The 18,450-nt window shown below is 37.5% G+C and overlaps 1 protein-coding gene across 9 annotated transcripts in view; it reads right to left on the reverse strand.

The window, feature by feature from the left end:
* LOC134838924 (phosphatidylinositol-binding clathrin assembly protein LAP-like) overlaps positions 1-9,848 on the reverse strand; it is a 28,627-nt gene extending 18,779 nt beyond the window's left edge. For 4 of the 9 annotated variants that reach the window (XM_063854252.1, XM_063854251.1, XM_063854246.1 and 1 more), the window contains exons 1-11: positions 9,482-9,848; positions 9,345-9,420; positions 9,175-9,277; positions 9,007-9,103; positions 8,890-8,922; positions 7,919-8,140; positions 7,672-7,692; positions 2,596-2,637; positions 1,889-2,173; positions 1,310-1,609; positions 669-842 (exon numbers count right to left, since the gene is read on the reverse strand). In XM_063854252.1, coding sequence (XP_063710322.1) covers positions 669-842; positions 1,310-1,609; positions 1,889-2,173; positions 2,596-2,637; positions 7,672-7,692; positions 7,919-8,140; positions 8,890-8,922; positions 9,007-9,103; positions 9,175-9,277; positions 9,345-9,420; positions 9,482-9,754 — 1,626 coding nt within the window. In that variant the 5' untranslated portion in view covers positions 9,755-9,848. The remainder of the gene's footprint in view (positions 1-668; positions 843-1,309; positions 1,610-1,888; positions 2,174-2,595; positions 2,638-7,671; positions 7,693-7,918; positions 8,141-8,889; positions 8,923-9,006; positions 9,104-9,174; positions 9,278-9,344; positions 9,421-9,481) is intronic. The other 5 variants (XM_063854253.1, XM_063854250.1, XM_063854248.1 and 2 more) reach the window with 4 other exon arrangements.
* Positions 9,849-18,450: the final 8,602 nt, after the last annotated feature.

Below are 18,450 nucleotides of genomic sequence, written 5' to 3' on the forward strand. Positions count from 1 at the left end.
CGATACGAATAAATTACAGTAGTAAAAAGTTGAAAATTTCAGGAAAAAGACTTAGTAGAAAGTCAAACAGTCAAGTTGTTGCACCAACGAAAAGCCAGACCTTTAAAGAGTAATAGATAAGCTGGCCCAACAAAACACAGGAGAATCAAATTTAACATCAAATGAATCGAGTCAAGGATCCAATCAATTCCATTAAAAACACGAATCTCTTCAACTATCCTCCCCCTTTTGTACCTAGAAACGAATTGCCCTCCCCATAATGAACTAATTCAACAGTTAAGCGTATGTGAATTTAGTACCTAATAACGAATATGCCCCTTTTGCAAAAGCTGGATAGTTAAAGAGATCCCAATACACAATAGAGTTAGTTTCGAAAGAGGTGTGGAATAAATGTTATAGTTCTTTCCGCGCTTTTTCATCCTCCACAATCACTCCAACCTCCCTCCCCAATTTTGAACGAAAAAATTCTTAGGTTTTACAAAGAGCACTTTATAACTTACCACTTACTTTAACATAAGAACCAGAAACACAGCGTTCTTTTTTCTTTAATTGTTGAATGGGTGGGAGGGGGTGAAAGGAAACGAACTTTCGTCATTACGCTCAATCGTAGAAGTTACCAAGAGTCTCTTGGAACTATTCTTTAATAAATTGTTTACTGTGTTACTCACTGAGTAAACATATGGACTTGCAAGGGAGGGGCCGACTAGCCTCGGTTGAGGCTGTGGCATGTGGTTCACGTGGAAGCGAACTGTGTTCACGTGATTGTTTGCATAGGCATTGGCACTGAATTTAGGAGCAGGAGAGGCGGGATAAGCGAGGTAAGGTCTACCTGTACTAGCTTCCTGACAAATTCACAGAATATTATCAATCCAGACAAAACAAATCAGATATTGCATATAGTGCACTCGGTACCCACATCACCACGTAACAATCTTGGAAAGCACAGTTGTTCCAAATGGAATAGTTTTAAGAAATCACATAAAATAGTTCTTTTAAGAATTCAAAGAAAGGGTAACCCTGCGCTTTAGATTGCAGCCAGCAAAAGATGTGCTAAGAATAGCGGCATTGAAACACAATTTCCATTCCATGCAAACAATTTTTCGTATTTCTTGACCAAAAAAATCGATTCGACTAGCATGCAATAACAATAATTATATTTTCGAGCTTGAACACTATATTGATGATCTGCCTCTATTAAATGAATTGTGCATTGTACAATAAAAACTGCCAACAAATAATCAAATAGCGGGAATGCGGAACGTCACACCCATATTACCCTAATTCAACGGATTTTCAGATGTCGACTAACATTTTGTAGGAATGGATTGGAACTTGCACTGGGCTGTGGGGCCGCTGTAGCAGAAGTAGCATTGAAGCTTGCAAAGGGGTCAAATGTGTTGCCACTCGCAGGTGTCGATGAGCCGAAGGGGTCATTGGCCGCGGATGGAGTCGATTGGGCGGACGTCGTAGTGCCACCCGAAGATAGTCCCAGAAGGTCTTCGAATGGGTCGTTGACGGTGGGAGTTGGCGCTTTAGCTGCTGCAACCGACTGAGATGACGCATCGGTTGAGAAGGGATTGAAACTACTCTGGGTTTGGTTGTTGTATTTCTGAAATTAAACAATTGCAAAACACCTCAAAAAAAACGTTACATCAACTATTTGCCTTCGTAAAACTATTTCGCATTTTAACTGTACCAAAATCTCAAAACTAATTAGGCGTTTCTTCGTCTCTTTTATAGGCGTTTTAAAATAACAAAACAACGTTAAGTTGATTGTAATGATTGCGTGCTTAGCCTTGGATTCGTTTTCGTTGTCACAAGTATATTATTTTTATGAAAAAACTCATATTTGTCAACTCATTGTAGTAAAAATGGATGTTATTCTTACGCTCAGTTCTGTCTTCTCTTCCTCCAGTGCTTTCTGCCTGTCCGCTTCACTGATCGAAGTCTTGGCCCCGCCTCCGAACTCCTCGTTCGCTTCTTCAAAGAAGAACGGATTGTTGCTAGTTGTCTTCTGACTCACTTCCCGGAAGGCGTCCGCATTCACACTCAGCTGCTTCGGAACACCAATCGGCTTCGATCTCTCCTTCGTTTTTCCACCACCTCCACCTTTCTTATCAGTTTCCAGGCCCTGGTAGTGGCTTTCCAGAGCATCCAGCAAACTACTCGGCGCCTAACAAGATTAGAATTTTTTTTTTAAATTTCGAATGAAAGGAATGTCCAGCCTTCCGAAGAGAAGCAAAAAGCCATTTGATCTCTATTTTGGTGCATTGCATATGTTGTATATTATATGGTTTAAACTGCAAACCTTGAAGTAGAATTCATTATACCTATATCATAATAACGATTATCTTGCTTGAATCACGACAAAAAATTTTTCATAAAAAAAGTTTGATCACAAAAGTTTTTGTCGTACTTGAATCACGTTGTATGGGTTTTCTAGCTTGCTTTTCAGTATAATATACTGAGTTATATAGTCCAAGGCAAACACACGATCACAGTTGAAATAAGCCAGGAAAACAAGTTTGTCAAAATTCCATGCACGCACTGCACTGAATACAAAATATATAAACTTCGTTCAAGTGAAAAGCTCACCGATGTCAGATCAGGAATGTCACCTTTGTCGATTCCGTATTCCTGAAACAATCAAATTGACATTAAACACAGGTATCACACAGGAACTACGACCCAGGCATAAGGATACTCTTCAAATTAAGCATGAAATAAATATCACCAGTCAAGTATAGTCGGAGGAGCTATTAAGGTTACAATAGCGTATACATTTAACAAATAGCATCACAATTTCTGTTGTTCCTGGAGATGTAATTGTTCTGTCCACTCACGCAGAGAAAGTGAAATTTGGATTTGGACAAGTTCTTCCTTTAACGCTTTGATCAACTAACGAAAAATCTCGTAGGGTCAAGGTAGTTGCTAAAAGTTTCTTTCAACGTCAAGACAAATTCAATCAGTCAATTGGATCAATCCAAACGAATGAATTAATCAACGGGTACGTATTTCTTCATCACTGAAGCTTCTTTAGAATTTCAATTTCTCCATAGAACCGGACAACTAATTAACACAGTAGGTTTTCCTCAACCAAATGAACTTACTTGATCTCCAACTCTGTTCACGCATTTGAGTAAGTCCTCAAGATGAGGACTCTGAAAGTTAGTCTTCTGTTTTACACGGTAGTGTGCAATAATCATGCACTCTGTGGGTGTCCTATATTTTAACTTCATTTATTGAGTCTATTCAAGTTTCCAACACCTCGTAAATTAAAAATAATTAAGTCGTCGTCTAAAAATATTCTTGCGGCTTTAACCTTTAAAAATTTGTTTGCCTCTTCAAAATTTGGTGGCTTCTTCAAAGTAATGTTTTAGAATGATTGATAAAGTAAAAATCAGTTCATATAGCATTCAGAAAATCTAATTGCAGTAAAAAAAATCATACCCAACTGACAGTTGGAAAACAGAAATGAACGCAAAGAAACAAAAAAAACTTTAAGTTTCGAATTTTATAGAAAAAGTTATATGCCCTGAAAACTTTTTCAATTTCAAGAATAATTTATGATTGGTAATTTTTTGATAAAATTGCAATAGTTTGGGGATAGCAGAAACTTGAGTAGTAAATAAGCAATGGAACAAAACTTACGAGGAGGAAACAAAGCCGACAATCTTTGAGCACACAATCTCTGAACCTACAAGGAACAACACTTGCATTTGCAATGAATGTTGTTCACAGGACAAACAAGATATGTGATGTGGCAACTATGCCGACATAACTTTAGCCGAATAGCTAAAAAAAACAAGTTCCAGACGAGAGTCGAACTCCAGACCTTAGATTACAAACGCGACGGCGTTAAATCTAGGCCAAGTGTGAAGGAAACCGGAGGTTTTGAAGGCTCATCAAAAAACGAAATGGGGAAAAAATTAAAATGTGTCAAAAAGATGTTTACTGGAAAAAGTCTTGTTCTCGATTTCAAGACACTTGCTCTCGCAAGTTTAATAAAACCTGATGTAGTCGTAGAGGAAATTTTGCCCGCGAAACAACGCAATATAAGTTCATTGCACAAAATAACAAACCGAAACCATTCAATCGATCAAAAATATATAAAAAACAAATTCATTAAAAATCAGGATAGGTAAAATGACAGGTTAGAAATTTTCTACATCAATTTCGAAATCAAAATAAAATCCATGCTTAACAAAAAGTCAAAAAAAAAACAGTACCAAAACAAATTTCAATTTAAAAAAACGGGAATTGAACCGACGGAAACGGCCAAAAACCAGAGATCCGACAGAAAATCCTTGGAACATTTTTTCAAGAAAACTATTTTTTTTAAAGTAACACCTGAAAGTGACTGCACTTATTTACGAACTAATTGAAGGGTTTTATTTGAATTTCAAGAAATTGATCATGTCTCATGGTTATCAGTCCTGCACATTTGCTTATTCTGTGCCTAAAGTTAATTACAGGAAAAAAAATCTAGTAACCGATTGCGATACCCTTTCATATCGCAAGGGTTAAAAAAAATCAGAAATCAAACCGCAAAAAATCTAAAATGAGCGTAAAATTGCAGACTTTTTCCTGAAAAAAAATTCACCAAGACATATATAACAGTACTCACTGCGTTCATTACTCTTAAACATCTAATATAACTGAAAAAGAGCCAAGAAAATATCCTTTTAGATAGTTCTAATCCAAACTACATCAGCTTAAAGATCTTTACATAGCAAAAAATTATGATTGACTCCTGCCTTTGAATTGTGACATTGCTACCGATAGTTTAAGAACAACATACTCATGAGAAACTTAAAGGGATGCTTATTTACTTCTCCATTTCTACCTGGACATTAAAAAGTTCTGGCTTTTCAATTTGTATTGGCAAAGAAGCATTCAAAATATCATATTCAAAGTTGCAAAGTCAGTAAGGACACAGTAAGAGAAACCGCTCGACCTTATTATGTATTCGACAGTGGCGAAGCGCAGCTTCACAAAAAGGCTACATCTTTCAAAACTACCCGTGCTTTTTCACGAAAAGCGAAGCCCAAAAATCTACAGCGTACATGATATGAAAGAACAGAACAATAACTGGAAAAAATTTCCCGATAAGCAACGACAATTATTCACGCAGAGGTGACGCCGAGCTTCGAAATTTACAAAATCGGAAAAAAAACCTTTTTGACAAAAGATGAAATAGTTTTTTAGAAAAACAGTCGAAAACAAGTAGTCGACAACAGTATCAAACAAATTTGAAGTAATTAACGTGCCGCACCTAAGCCAACCATTAGTGGGTAGACGCCCATTGAGCCGAAAATAAAAAAATGCCATAAGAAATTGTCGTTAAAAATATTTAAGCAATTTACTTTTAAAAATTTTCAATTCTTTTAACAAAAATAACCTGAACTTTTCAAGAGCCGAATATAGCTTTTGGCGAAAAAAAGGAAAACCAAGGAAAATACACGTCAGAACAAATAATTTTACAAATAACAGAAGTAAACCAAAAACACTTGCACACGATGAAAATTGGTGACAGCCCAAGAAAATTTCTTGATGTGGAAACTAAGCCGACAAAACATAAGCTGACAAACGGAATTCAAGCAATTTACCTGGATTTTTTTTTTTCAATTTCATACATACTGAAAAAAACAACGTTTAACCGGTACTCCGACCCGACATTAGGGTACATACGCATCCGCGTTACGTCTTTACCAAGTGGGGAAAAGGTTTCAAAATTGCTACGGTTCACTAATGAAACAACACTAATGAAGCAAGTTGTTTACGGGAAAAAGTGTAGTTTCCTAATACAAAACACTTGCTTCCGCAAGTGTAAAAACATCAAAAAGAACTGAATCAAAATCATAATGCTTAAATTCATAAATTACCAACAGAGCCGAAGCAGCGCTTCGCAAACACTAGTGAGAACACGACAAAAAGCATCTGTATAAATTGCAATAAGAAAAAGTAGAAATAAGCCTAAAATTAGTAAAAACTCGGCTACGTCAGGGATTCGCTCTGCGACCTAGAGATTATGAGTCTCACGCACTAACCACGGACACCTAAAAAATCACAAACACTAGCCACATATAAAGCAAAGAACAAATGCTGTGAATTTCGAATGCTACAGATCGTGATTATATCAAAAGTGCCACCAAATGAGTGAACACTTTTATTTGAGATTTAGGTTAGAAAAAGAAGGTTCGTCTTAACAAATCAACGCTCGCAAGACGGCCAGAGTAAACACGACTTTGATGAATAGTAAAAATTGTTTATATCGGAAGAAAAGCCCATACTTCGGAAATGAAGCAGACAAATAATAAGCAGACGAACGATATCCTGGCCATTCAAATTTTCCCAGAGTTTCGTACAAATCGAAAAAAAACAAGGTCCAGCTGGTATTCTAATTCTATAATTTAGTATCCAAAAGCATGCGCTTTACAACTAGACCAACTGGGAATGGGCCTGGAAACTGGTGAAGTTCCATAAAAAAGCAAGTCCAACATCTTACATATTTGTAAGCGAAGTTGTTAAAACGGAGAAAAATCTAGTTCCCGATTCCAAGTCATTTGCTCTCTCAAGTTAAATCAAATAAACGATTTAATTCAGACTTTTTCTAAGAGTTTTCAAGATGCCGCAAAGTTTTTTAGGCCTTAGTTTCAAAATAAATATGCGGTAAACACTTGTCGAGACAATGAGGCGCAAACTTAGTTTCAAAATTGGTATGCGGTGAACACTTGTCGCGACAATGAGGCGCAGACGATACCTGCTATAAAAAATGGGCTTCTTTCTTTATCGGCACGTCTCATTTTGAATTTTCTCTTATGGCGGTAAAGAGGATTGAGAAACCACTGCCGGTCCAAAGAAACACGCTCGAAAACTTTCAAAACTTATTAAAAATCGCTTCAGTGGAACATTTCGGTCTCTGGGCTAGGTCGTGGAGCGTATTCCGAGACATCCTCATAACCGAGCAAAATGCGAGAACTAAGAACATATCCAACTGTTCATCACTTCAGACGAAATATGTTACCACACTGAAAAGCTCGTCTAACTATCCCGAGTTGAAACTGTTAAAATTGCAAAGCTTTTACATCCGTTTGGAAGTTCTTGAATTTTCTCTTAAGAACATGCTTGACCATATCTTCTATCGTAACTCTAAGCCTTTCTTCTGCCGCGTTTTTGTCATTTGTTCGATGTCTCATTTTGTTTGATGTCAGAGCCGTTGAAACCTTTTGAAATAGTTTGTTTCAATTTTTGAAATAAATTGGATGTACACAATCTTATGGTTTCAAGCTTCAACGGAATTTAAAAAAAACTATAGTTGATTTATTAAGTATGAATTCAAAAAGTGCAAACAATCCTTCAACAAAATATGATTTCTTATTCTTTGACAGGGTTCGCTAGAGTGGGAAAGTTTTGAAATTTTTATTGTAATATAATTTGTAGCTATTCTGCTGCTAACTATATAGTTCATTAATTATTTATTAGTTCAATCATAGACCCTTTTTAGTATGGCTCCGCATCCATGAATGCAATGACACAAAAATGATCAGAATTCCAGATGCCAACACTTCTCGAGAGGACTCAGTGTTTAGTTGAAACACCCATGTAGTTGAGATAAACTTAGCGACAAATTAAGAGATAAAGCAAAGATGTCGAACGAAATGTACATACACTTTTTGTCGGTAGGAGCTTCTGAAAGGACCTACAAATAATTAGTTTTCAATCCCAATCCTAGTATATCTATATAGCCCAATATCAACGCTAAAACTAATAAGCAAAATTATTATTATTTTAAAATTCATCTGAAAGTAACCTTTTCAAACTTCCACTACTCTAAGGCAAAAAATTCTAACTTAGCTCAATATGCGATACTTGGATCCCTAATTTTCTCCGTGAACTCAAGTATAAAAAAAATCACCTCTGCAACTTTCAGAAACTTTCCCACATTTTCCATTTGCTGCAAGAACTTCTTGTACGAGTTGAGAGCCTGTTCGCATTGCTTCTTACTCGACATGTCAAAAAACTTCTCGAGAAGGTTGATGATGCCCTCATTGTAACTTGCAAACAGTCGGATAGAGTCCTTGAAGAGGAGCATAAAACTGGCCACTACAATCCCATTTGTCAAGTCAGAGGGTCTTGCCTGGTAAAAACAATTCGCTGTCACTCGAATTCTAAGCTCTGGAATTAATATTAATGATATTGCAAAATAAGTGGCAAAATGACAACAATTATATTACAACTGAAGATTTTTAGCATAAACAGGAATGCATTTTTGTTGCTTGGAACACTTCACGTGGCCAGGAACTATGATGGAGTTTTTAACGTTATTTTTCTTACCCCCACGTGAAGCTTATGAAAAGTCGAGAGCATAATTATTTTGAAGCCCTTTTAGTTGCGATTTGGATACGGCGATAAAGTTTCAACCAATTTAGTTCTGTATCGATAAATTTTGGTGAAAAGATTTTTGCTCGTCCAGCTAATTTAACACTGGAAGCGCATGAAAATAAAATGGATGATTTTTGTAATTAGTGTTTTTTTTTCGGATGAAACTTGACTACCTCGAAAAACGATCGTGGTATCATTTTGAAGTCCTTTTAGTAGTAACTTTGAACAACAACAAAAGTTGAACAACAGAAATTGTCTTTACTTTTTAAACTTAACTCAAAATAGTCGAAACATTCTGACCTCAACTCTATTCATAATCAATAATCAGAAAAATACGCGTTGAACAGCTTATAAATTTAACAGAATCAACTGCTAAGCTCGCAGTCGGAAAAATATCCAATTGACAGTAAAATTGAATGAATTCAGTCATGCTTTTTGAATACATAGTGTTCAAGTGGATGTGCTAATTAGGACATAAGTTGCATTTAATTTGTGGACTTATACCCAACATAAGTCCTGAGCTTCCTTTCTTGCTCGCTAAAAAATTATCATGCAACAAACACAAACCTAGAAGTGTAAAAAACTGTTCAAAACAGCGATTCAGAGGTACATGATGCAAACCTGGAATTCTAATAGAGCGTCCAAGTGATCAGAAAGTGTTGGCAGAGCCATGAGCAATTCATGTGCTTCCATATTACGCAGCTTTCCCTCTTCTTTACTATAAAGGAACAGTTAATATTTTCCTATGCTAATTTTTGATAGCTATCTTCACGAATAATACAAACTCACCCTCTCTTAGCATTGCAGAAGTCAAAGGCCATTGCCCTGTATGATCCCGCTTTAGCACTCAAATATTTAGAGTACCTCTGAATGAATGGCGACATTTGAGCCCCTAAATTAACTTCTTCGTAGTTTGTATTGGAGAAACATTTTTATGAGTTATACGAAAAACGGCAAACCTTGCATGTCCTTGCGATCGTAATAGTTCGCCAAATTTAATTCCATAGTTCTACTGGCCATGTTCTGGATCACTTTCTAAATGAATTTTAGAGTTAAATCAGTTGCACGTAGGGCATAAAAATATTTTTAATCTTACTTCGTGGCCATAGCACATCAAATGATGCAAAGTAACGAGCGATTTGTACACGACTACCCAGTTTTGATTGTGAGTTCGTGACAGCAAAAGATCAATTATGTCGGTAACGTTAACATTTGGATCGTGGGTATACTGCAACAAATCTTCCAAGTGTTTCCTTTTAGGGGCAAGAATTTCTTCTGTCGTGGCTTTGCATACTTTTTTGCCAATCTGCGATCCCAAAACGGAATGTCGAGCCGCTTGCATGCGGTCCATAACACTTTGGCCACTCATTCTGGGCTCTGATTTTCAAGAAACTGTCTGAAAATTATTCATACCACTTTATACAAACTCAGCTGGATTTTCTTGAGGAACACTCATACTAAATGAAACTGAAAAAGTGAAAAACAATCGTTTTGCCGGTGCATCAGCCTGAACGCTTCAATGTAGACAGCAGCAAAGCAGAGCTTCGCAACGATTACGATGGTGGCCGGTCAATGGGCAGAATGGTCTAAAAGCAGAAAAGGCCTGAGAACAAAAAAAAACAGATATATTGAGTTATGAGCTTATCATTAAAACAGTAATTTGAATTGTCAATATCACAAAAGAAATCAATAAACAAGTACAGCCGATTGTTGTGCAAATAGCACAGATTAAAATTCAAAGCATCAAATAAAACAGAAGATAAGAAAAATAGTTCAAGTTAGCGTATAATAATAAAAAAACTAAATTACAAAAGGGGCCCTTCCGTTTAGTTACGGTAAGTGCACAAGCTGGATAGGGCCATACCAGCGATATCAAAATGCATATATATCAGCAATGAAGTCATAAATCAGCATTAAATGCATCGTCGTAATGTTAATTTATCTTAGCCGTCCTTCCTCTACAATAGCGCTTATGGAGTTGTCGATAAATTGAACTTTGCGTAGCGATCTGCAACCCCTTATACAAAGTATAGAGCTCCTCAAGAGCGCGAAGCTTATTTTGGTTCCTATGTAGTTTATAGATTCTGGATAGCTTTCTTGTCTTTTTTCACTTAGTTTTTCGGCTAATCGCTGCGTCGTCCGCGTGGCTGTTGGAGCAGCGCCACCGGTGCATCCAAAAATTAGCGGGCAGAAGCTACTCTGCTCTACGTTTAAAATTCTTTGCTGATATTTGGAGTTCTTCAGCGTTTCGTGGTATTTGTATGCATCCTTGTGCAGTTTTCGCGATGTTTTGGCATGGGGGTTGAAAATTTTCACATCAAAGAAAGCGCGGCTGAATCGTGAACCCCAGAGTCCGTTTGCCTTAATGTCAAGTCGTGCCTCATCTTCAGTTGTAGTTGAATTGTTGACAAAGTTAGCGTATAATGCTAAAACAATGAACATTACAACTGCAGTGTCAACTGCCGTTGCCGGTACTACTCCCACGAAGATTTCGAAGGCAGTTAGAGACTGCGAAGCAAATCAACACCCACCTGCTTTCTATAGTCCTGTTGTTCGCGATACCATTACCAAAATTTGCCAACTGGAAACACCCGAAAACTCCCAGACCTACAACACCAAAGAGTCTGTGAACGGAAGACGTAACATGGTGATATTGCAATACAGAGGGCGCTCGTCAGATAGTTTGGCTAAGAAGTTACGCGCTATTATTGAAGGGATATCAACAGTCTCTACAACACAGAAACTGAAAACATGTCTGCCATCATTAAAAAACCCTATTCCTGAGAGCAGATGCAGTCGAGTTGTTTATAAACTAATTTGTTCCGAGTGCCAATCCTGCTATGTGGGTCAAACGAACAGACATCTCCAAACTCGACTTCAAGAACACATGAGTGCGTCGGCACATGTTGGAGCTCATCTGAGAGAATACGGGGCAAACATGGGTATGAACGTGAAGGTTATTGATCGCAGTTTTGATGAAAACAAACTTTTAACCCTGGAAGCTCTACATATCGCAAAATTGAAGCCGGCACTGAACACGCGAGAGGAATACCCGCAACGGCAGTTGAAACTGCAATTGTAATGTTCATTGTTTTAGCATTTTATGCTAACTTGAACTAATTTCCATTTCTTCTATTTTATTTCACCTTCTATTTTAATTGATGCTTTGAATTTTAACTGGTGCTATATTTTACATTGTTTTCTTCCGCAATTTAAATCGTTATCCGATATTTGTTGTTTTTTAGTGTCAACTGCCAAAAAATACGGAAGAAAAACAAATCAACTGCCAGCTCAGCAGTACCGCCTACCTCTTTATTTTATTCTAACAAGTGTTGCCCTTCTAGGGAGTACTCTTTGCAGTTATAAGAAATTTAAAATGTTAATTCAAACCTTTTTGGCACATTTTGTACATCATCAGGATTAAAATTTTGATTACTGATGATGTTTTTCAGATTAATGATGATGTCAATTCAGACGAAAACGTTTTAACATTTAACTTGTTTTTACTGAATAGCACAGAAAATTCCGAATATAGTCTTGGAAATAGCTCACTCAACATTAAAAAAAATTTTAAAATGTTAATTCAAACGTTTTTCGCTTATTTGTGGATCATCAGGATTGAAATTTTTTAACAATATTTACAAAACGATCAAAGACCTGAAAAAATGAGAAACATGTCTAATAATGCTCTAAAATTTTTCGAGCAACAAATTTTAAACAATTGTAATTACATAAAAAATACGTAATCATTGATAACATTATCCGGTAAAAATTTTGAGATTTTTTAGTTTTTTGTTCTATCATTGTTATAAAAATTGAATTTGAAAGTATTCGTTTCTGACATGTCAGTTGTTCGAAATTTAGCCATGTTATTCATGGACTATAGTTTGTGTTGAATCCCGGCTCCTGAATTCATCGCGTGTGTTGATTCTCGGCCTCTCCCTCCAAATATGCAAAGCCTCTAGTGTGAGTAGCTTCTGAGTGTTGGCTGTTAGTTCTATTATCTCTGACTTCAGCTCAGCAGTACCGCCGACCTTTTTATTACATTCTGACAAGTGTTGCCCTACTAGGGAGTATTCTTTGCATTTATAAAAAAGTTAAAGTGTTAATTCAAACTTTTTTTGCACATTTTGTGGATCATCAGGATTAAATTTTTCTACAATGTTTACAAAACGATCAAAGATCTGAAAAATGAGAAACATGTCTAAAAAGGCTCTGAAACTTTTTAACCAATCACTTCAAATAACTGTAATTACATAATATAATTACGTAATCATGAATTAGATTTTCCTATAAATTTCTGAGATTTTTTAGTTTTTTTTAATTCTTTCATGATTAAAAAATTTCGATTTGGGAACATTTTTGATTCTGACATTTCAGTTTTTTTTGAATTTTAGCCATGTTATACATAGACTATAATTTTAGTGTTATTACCCGGCTCCTGATTTCATCGCGTGTGTTGATCTTCGACCTCTCCCTCCAAATATGCAAAGCCTCTAGTGTCAGTAGCTTATGAGTGTTGGCTGTTTGGTCTATAATCTCTGACTTCAGCTCAGCAGTACCGCCTACCTTCTTATTACATTCTAACAAGTGAAGCCCTACTGGGGAGTCCCCTTTGCTGTGTTGCGTTGATCATCGACCCTCGTGGCTAAATATCGTGGCTAAAGGGCCGACATAGGTGGAGTTACATCCCCTACATGTAAGCTTGTACACCACTTTGGACCTCAGTTCACGAGCAAAGGATGTTTTGAGGGATGGCAAGCAAGTTTTCAATTTTCTTGTTGTAAAATTATTTGTGCCTTGGATATTTGCCGAACCTTTGCAGCTAACAGTTGAGATGGATTGCCTCGATATTGCATTGTAAGAAGGGGGCTGAGTCTTTCAACCATTTATCATTTCTCGGTTCTGATGCCGTCAACTCAAAATTTTTTCCCCTCAATGATCTTGTTAAAAGCTTCAAACACTACCCTGTCCGACCAGTTTTTGAATATTGATTGTCAATCCATTGTTTCAGATTTTTTTTCAATGACCGACCAAAGTCTTTCCATGTTGATGAAAATTAGAATGGTGCCGGTATCAGTGTGTTTTTGGTACAAACCACATGTGACTTTTTTTCCTGAATCCACGTTGACATTTAATTCCAAAAAGGACAAATTACCTTCACTATCAAGTTCTTCTATGGTGAACTGCAAGTTTGGATGCAACTTATTGGCAGCCTCGAGAACTATCCCAGGATCGCCCTTGACCCTTCTAACTATGTCGTCCACTTATCTTAGAAAAACTTTAACACCAATCACAGTCCGATCTGTTTCCTGTTGTTTTTTGCAAGTCATGCAATACCATACTGTTTCAGCGATTTCTGCGTATTTGAATTCAGATATGTTACCACACCCTAAGTGGTACCAATTCAAAAAAGCTTCGCATTCTACCCCTTCTGCCCGATGTGTCAACTTTTTTTGACATCTAGGGCACACGTCCTTGTTACCCTCATTTAGCACAGTCAATTTTGGTACTTCGTTCTTTAATGCAGGTTCGTACTCTTTGGGCCACAAATTGGCCAATATTACTGCAAGGGAGGCGCCCATTGCTAAACCGTCTTTTTGTTCATACCACAAACCATTGCATTTAAAGTGTACATTACTCACTGCCAAATTCAGTAGTTTTTTCATAGTCGTGCGAGATGTTTCCGGAGGGTTGATTTGCTCATTGAATCACCTCAGGGCTATTTCAACCGCTTCCTTGAGCGGGACATTAGTGGACAAACTCTTTACATCAGGGGAAATTATACTCTCGTCAGAGTCCAACTCAGTTTTCGCCAAGATCTCCCTGGCCATTTGAGTGTTCGTTTCTATGTTTGCCCCCTCAATTTCATCAAAGAACTTTGCCAATGTTTTACTTAGGTTGTCAAATGAGCTACCAGGTGAAGAAAGGACGGGACGAAGTGGTGTGTCTTGTTTGTGTACTTTTGCTAATCCATACATCCTAGCCGGCTGCGCTCCCGTTGATCTCAACCTAGTATACAGCGCTTCGTTCATCTCGTCCTTCTCTTTCATGGCGAGTAATTCTTTGTTTATGTCTTTTTCATTTTTCATAATCACGCTGTCTGTCAGATTCTTCCTCTCACTAAAATGTTCTGCCTGTAATAAATCTTTCAGTTTTTTCTCATATGTCTCCTTTTTCATTACACAAAAAACCACCCCCTTATCAAACGGCACTGCCAGAAGACCGTTGCCCTTCAATACTTTCTGGCTTTTTCAACACCTTTGTCAGAGGGTGTCGGTTTCACATTCTTAGCACATGTCTATGCAGCTGCTTCAATCTCACATAGTTAGTTTCGTACCAACTTCATTGAATTAGTTTCGTACCGGATGTTTTGGCCCAAAACTTAAGACTTGCCGCACCCAAAGCGGTAAATCCCTTCATCTAAAATTCTAATTGACCTTTCATCCAAGTTTTTTAATGGTCTATCCTGTCTTTCCAAAAAATTTTCAAGCTTTCTCTTGTGTCGGCTTATCAGGTTATTGACACTACACCTTGCTTGCCGGTTCAGATAGATTTTTACCGAACCCCCTCGGATCTCAGTTCAAGAGCAAAGAAAGTTTCGATGGATGCCAAACTTGTGTTTATTTTTCTTGTTATAAATTTTTTTTTGTGCCTCGGATATTTGCCGAATCTTTGCAGCTAACAGTTGAGATGGATTAGCTCGATATTGCATTATAAAAAGGAGGGGGTGAGCTTTTCAAGGATTTATCATTTCTCGGTTCTGATGCCGTCAACTCAAAATTTTTTCCCCTCAATGATCTTGTTAAAAGCTTCAAACACTACCCTGTCCGACCAGTTTTTGAATATTGATTTTCAATCCATTATTTCAGATTTTTTTCAATGACCGGTCGAAATCTTTCCATGTTGATTAAAACCCTATGAACCGTCCCTTCAATAACGTTTCTTTTGTACTGCAAAGGTGCGCAGCCTCTGAAAATTAGAATGGTGCTGATATCAGTGTGTTTTTGGTACAAACCACATGTGACTTTTTTTCCTGAATCCACGTTGACATTTAATTCCAAAAAGGACAAATTACCTTCACTATCAAGTTCTTCTATGGTGAACTGCAAGTTTGGATGCAACTTATTGGCAGCCTCGAGAACTATCCCAGGATCGCCCTTGACCCTTCTAACTATGTCGTCCACTTATCTTAGAAAAACTTTAACACCAATCACAGTCCGATCTGTTTCCTGTTGTTTTTTCTGCAAGTCATGCAATACCATACTGTTTCAGCGATTTCTGCGTATTTGAATTCAGATATGTTACCACACCCTAAGTGGTACCAATTCAAACAAGCTTCGCATTCTACCCCTTTTGCCCGATATGTCAACTTTTTTTGACATCTAGGGCACACGTCCTTGTTACCCTCATTTAGCACAGTCAATTTTGGTACTTCTTTCTTTAATGCAGGTTCGTACTCTTTGGGCCACAAATTGGCCAATATTACTGCAAGGGAGGCGCCCATTGCTAAACCGTCTTTTTGTTCATACCACAAACCATTGCATTTAAAGTGTACCTTACTCACTGCCAAATTCAGTAGTTTTTTCATAGTCGTGCGAGATGTTTCCGGAGGGTTGATTTGCTCATTGAATCTCCTCAGGGCTATTTCAACCGCTTCCTTGAGCGGGACATTAGTGTACAAACTGTTTACATCAGGGGAAATTATACTCTCGTCAGAGTCCAACTCAGTTTTCGCCAAGATCTCCCTGGCCATTTGAGTGTTCGTTTCTATGTTTGCCCCCTCAATTTCATCAAAGTACTTTTCCAATGTTTTACTTAGGTTGTCATATGAGCTATCAGGTAAAGAAATGACGGGACGAAATGGTGTGCCTTGTTTGTGTACTTTTTCTAATCCATACAGCCTGGCCAGCTGCGCTCGCGTTGATCTCAACCTAGTATACAGCGCTTCGTTTATCTCGTCCTTCTCTTTCATGGCGGGCGAGTAATTCTTTGTTTATGTCTTTTTCAATTTTCATAATCACGCTGTCTGTCAGATTCTTCCTCTCACTAAAATGTTCTGCCTGTAATAAATCTTTCAGTTTTTTCTCATATGTCTCCTTTTTCATTATACAAAAAACCACCCCCCCCCCCCCATCAAACGGCACTGCCAGAAGACCGTTGCCCTTCAATACTTTCTGGCTTTTTCAACACCTTTGTCCGAGGGGGTCGGTTTCACATTCCTAGCACATGTCTATGAAGCTGCTTCAATCTCACATAGATAGTTTCGTACCAGTTTCATTGAATTAGTTTCGTACCGGATGTTTTGGCCCAAAACTTAAGACTTCCCGCACCCAAAGCGGCAAAATCCCTTCATCTAAAATTCTAATTGACCTTTCATCCAAGTTTTTTAATGGTCTATCCTGTCTTTCCAAAAAAAATTCAAGCTTTCTCTTGTGTCGGCTTATCAGGTTATTGACACTACACCTTGCTTGCCGGTTCAGATAGATTTTTACCGAACCCCCTCGGATCTCAGTTCAAGAGCAAAGAAAGTTTCGAGGGATGTCAAACTTGTGTTTAATTTTCTTGTTGTAAAATTTATTTGTGCCTCGGATATTTGCCGAATCTTTGCAGCTAACAGTTGAGATGGATTAGCTCGACATTGTATTATAAAAAGGAGGGGGTGAGCTTTTCAAGGATTTATCATTTCTCGGTTCTGATGCCGTCAACTCAAAATTTTTTCCCCTCAATGATCTTGTGAAAAGCTTCAAACACTACCCTGTCCGACCAGTTTTCGGATATTGATTTTCAATCCATTGTTTCAGATTTTTTTTCAATGACCGGTCAAAAGTCTCCCATTTTGAGGTACTTCTAAAGTCCCTAAGGACCGTCCCTTCATCAACGTTTCTTTTGTATTGCAAAAATGCGCAGCCGCTAAAATTTATGGTGCCGGTATCAGTTGGTTTTCGGTACCACCCTTATGTGACCTCTTCTCCTGAGTCCACGTTGACATTTAAATCCAAAAATGCCAAATTACCATTACTATCAAGTTCTTATATGGCGAACTGCAAGTTTGGACGCAAATTGTTGGTAGCCTCTTGTACTACCCCAGGATTGCCCTTGACAGTTTCAACTATGTTTTCCACATAACTTAGAAAACTCTAACACCATTCTGAGTCCGATCTGCTTCTTGTGTTTTTTTTTGCAATTCATGCAAAACCATACTGTTTCAGGGATGTTTGCGTATTTGGGTTCCGATATGATATCACACCCTAAGTGGTACCAATTCAAACAAGTATCGCTTTCTCCCACTTTAGTTCGATATGTCATCACCTTTTCCTGAGATCCATGGCAGAATTCCTTGTTATCCTCATTTAGCACAGTCAATTTTGGAACTTTTTTCATTAATGCAGGTTTGTATTCTTTGAGCATCAAGTTGGCCAGTATTACTGCATGAGAGGCTCCCATTGCTAAACCGTCTTTTTGTACATACCACAGACCATTGCCGTACTCACTGCCAAACTTATTAGTTTTTTTGATAGTTTTGCGAGATATTTACGGAGGATTGATTTGCTTATAGAACCTCCTCGGGGCTATTTTAACAGCTTTCTTGAGCGGGTCATTAGTGTATAAACTCTTTGCATCAAGGGGTATTGTACTCTCATCAAAGTCCAAAATCTGTTTTCTCCAAGATCTCCCTGGCCACTCACCTTTTTTTTAACGTATAATCAGACCGACAAAAGTATCATGGAAGGAATTGAGAGTTTAAATTACGCATGTTTTTGCACATTACTGCATCATCTGTTTCAAAATATTAAAATTTTTTTGAAATGATCATCGATCATAAAAATATCCTAAGACAAGGTCTCTACAAAGTTTTAACAATTCAACCAATCAGAACTTCGCAAATTTGAAATTCGCGCAAAATTGCCTCATCTTACTTCATCAGACTTAGGTTTCTGAGACATCAGTTTTTTTAATTGAGTCAAAACCAAGTTTTAATTTTTCAATTTGTCTTATTTTCCGATTTCGAGACATGTGATTTTTTTATTTCAAAATTTATATACTTATGCATCAGCCAAAAAA

The sequence above is a fragment of the Symsagittifera roscoffensis genome, chromosome 2 (assembly GCF_963678635.1).
Source record: "Symsagittifera roscoffensis chromosome 2, txSymRosc1.1, whole genome shotgun sequence".
Classification (NCBI taxonomy): Eukaryota; Metazoa; Xenacoelomorpha; order Acoela; family Convolutidae; genus Symsagittifera; species Symsagittifera roscoffensis.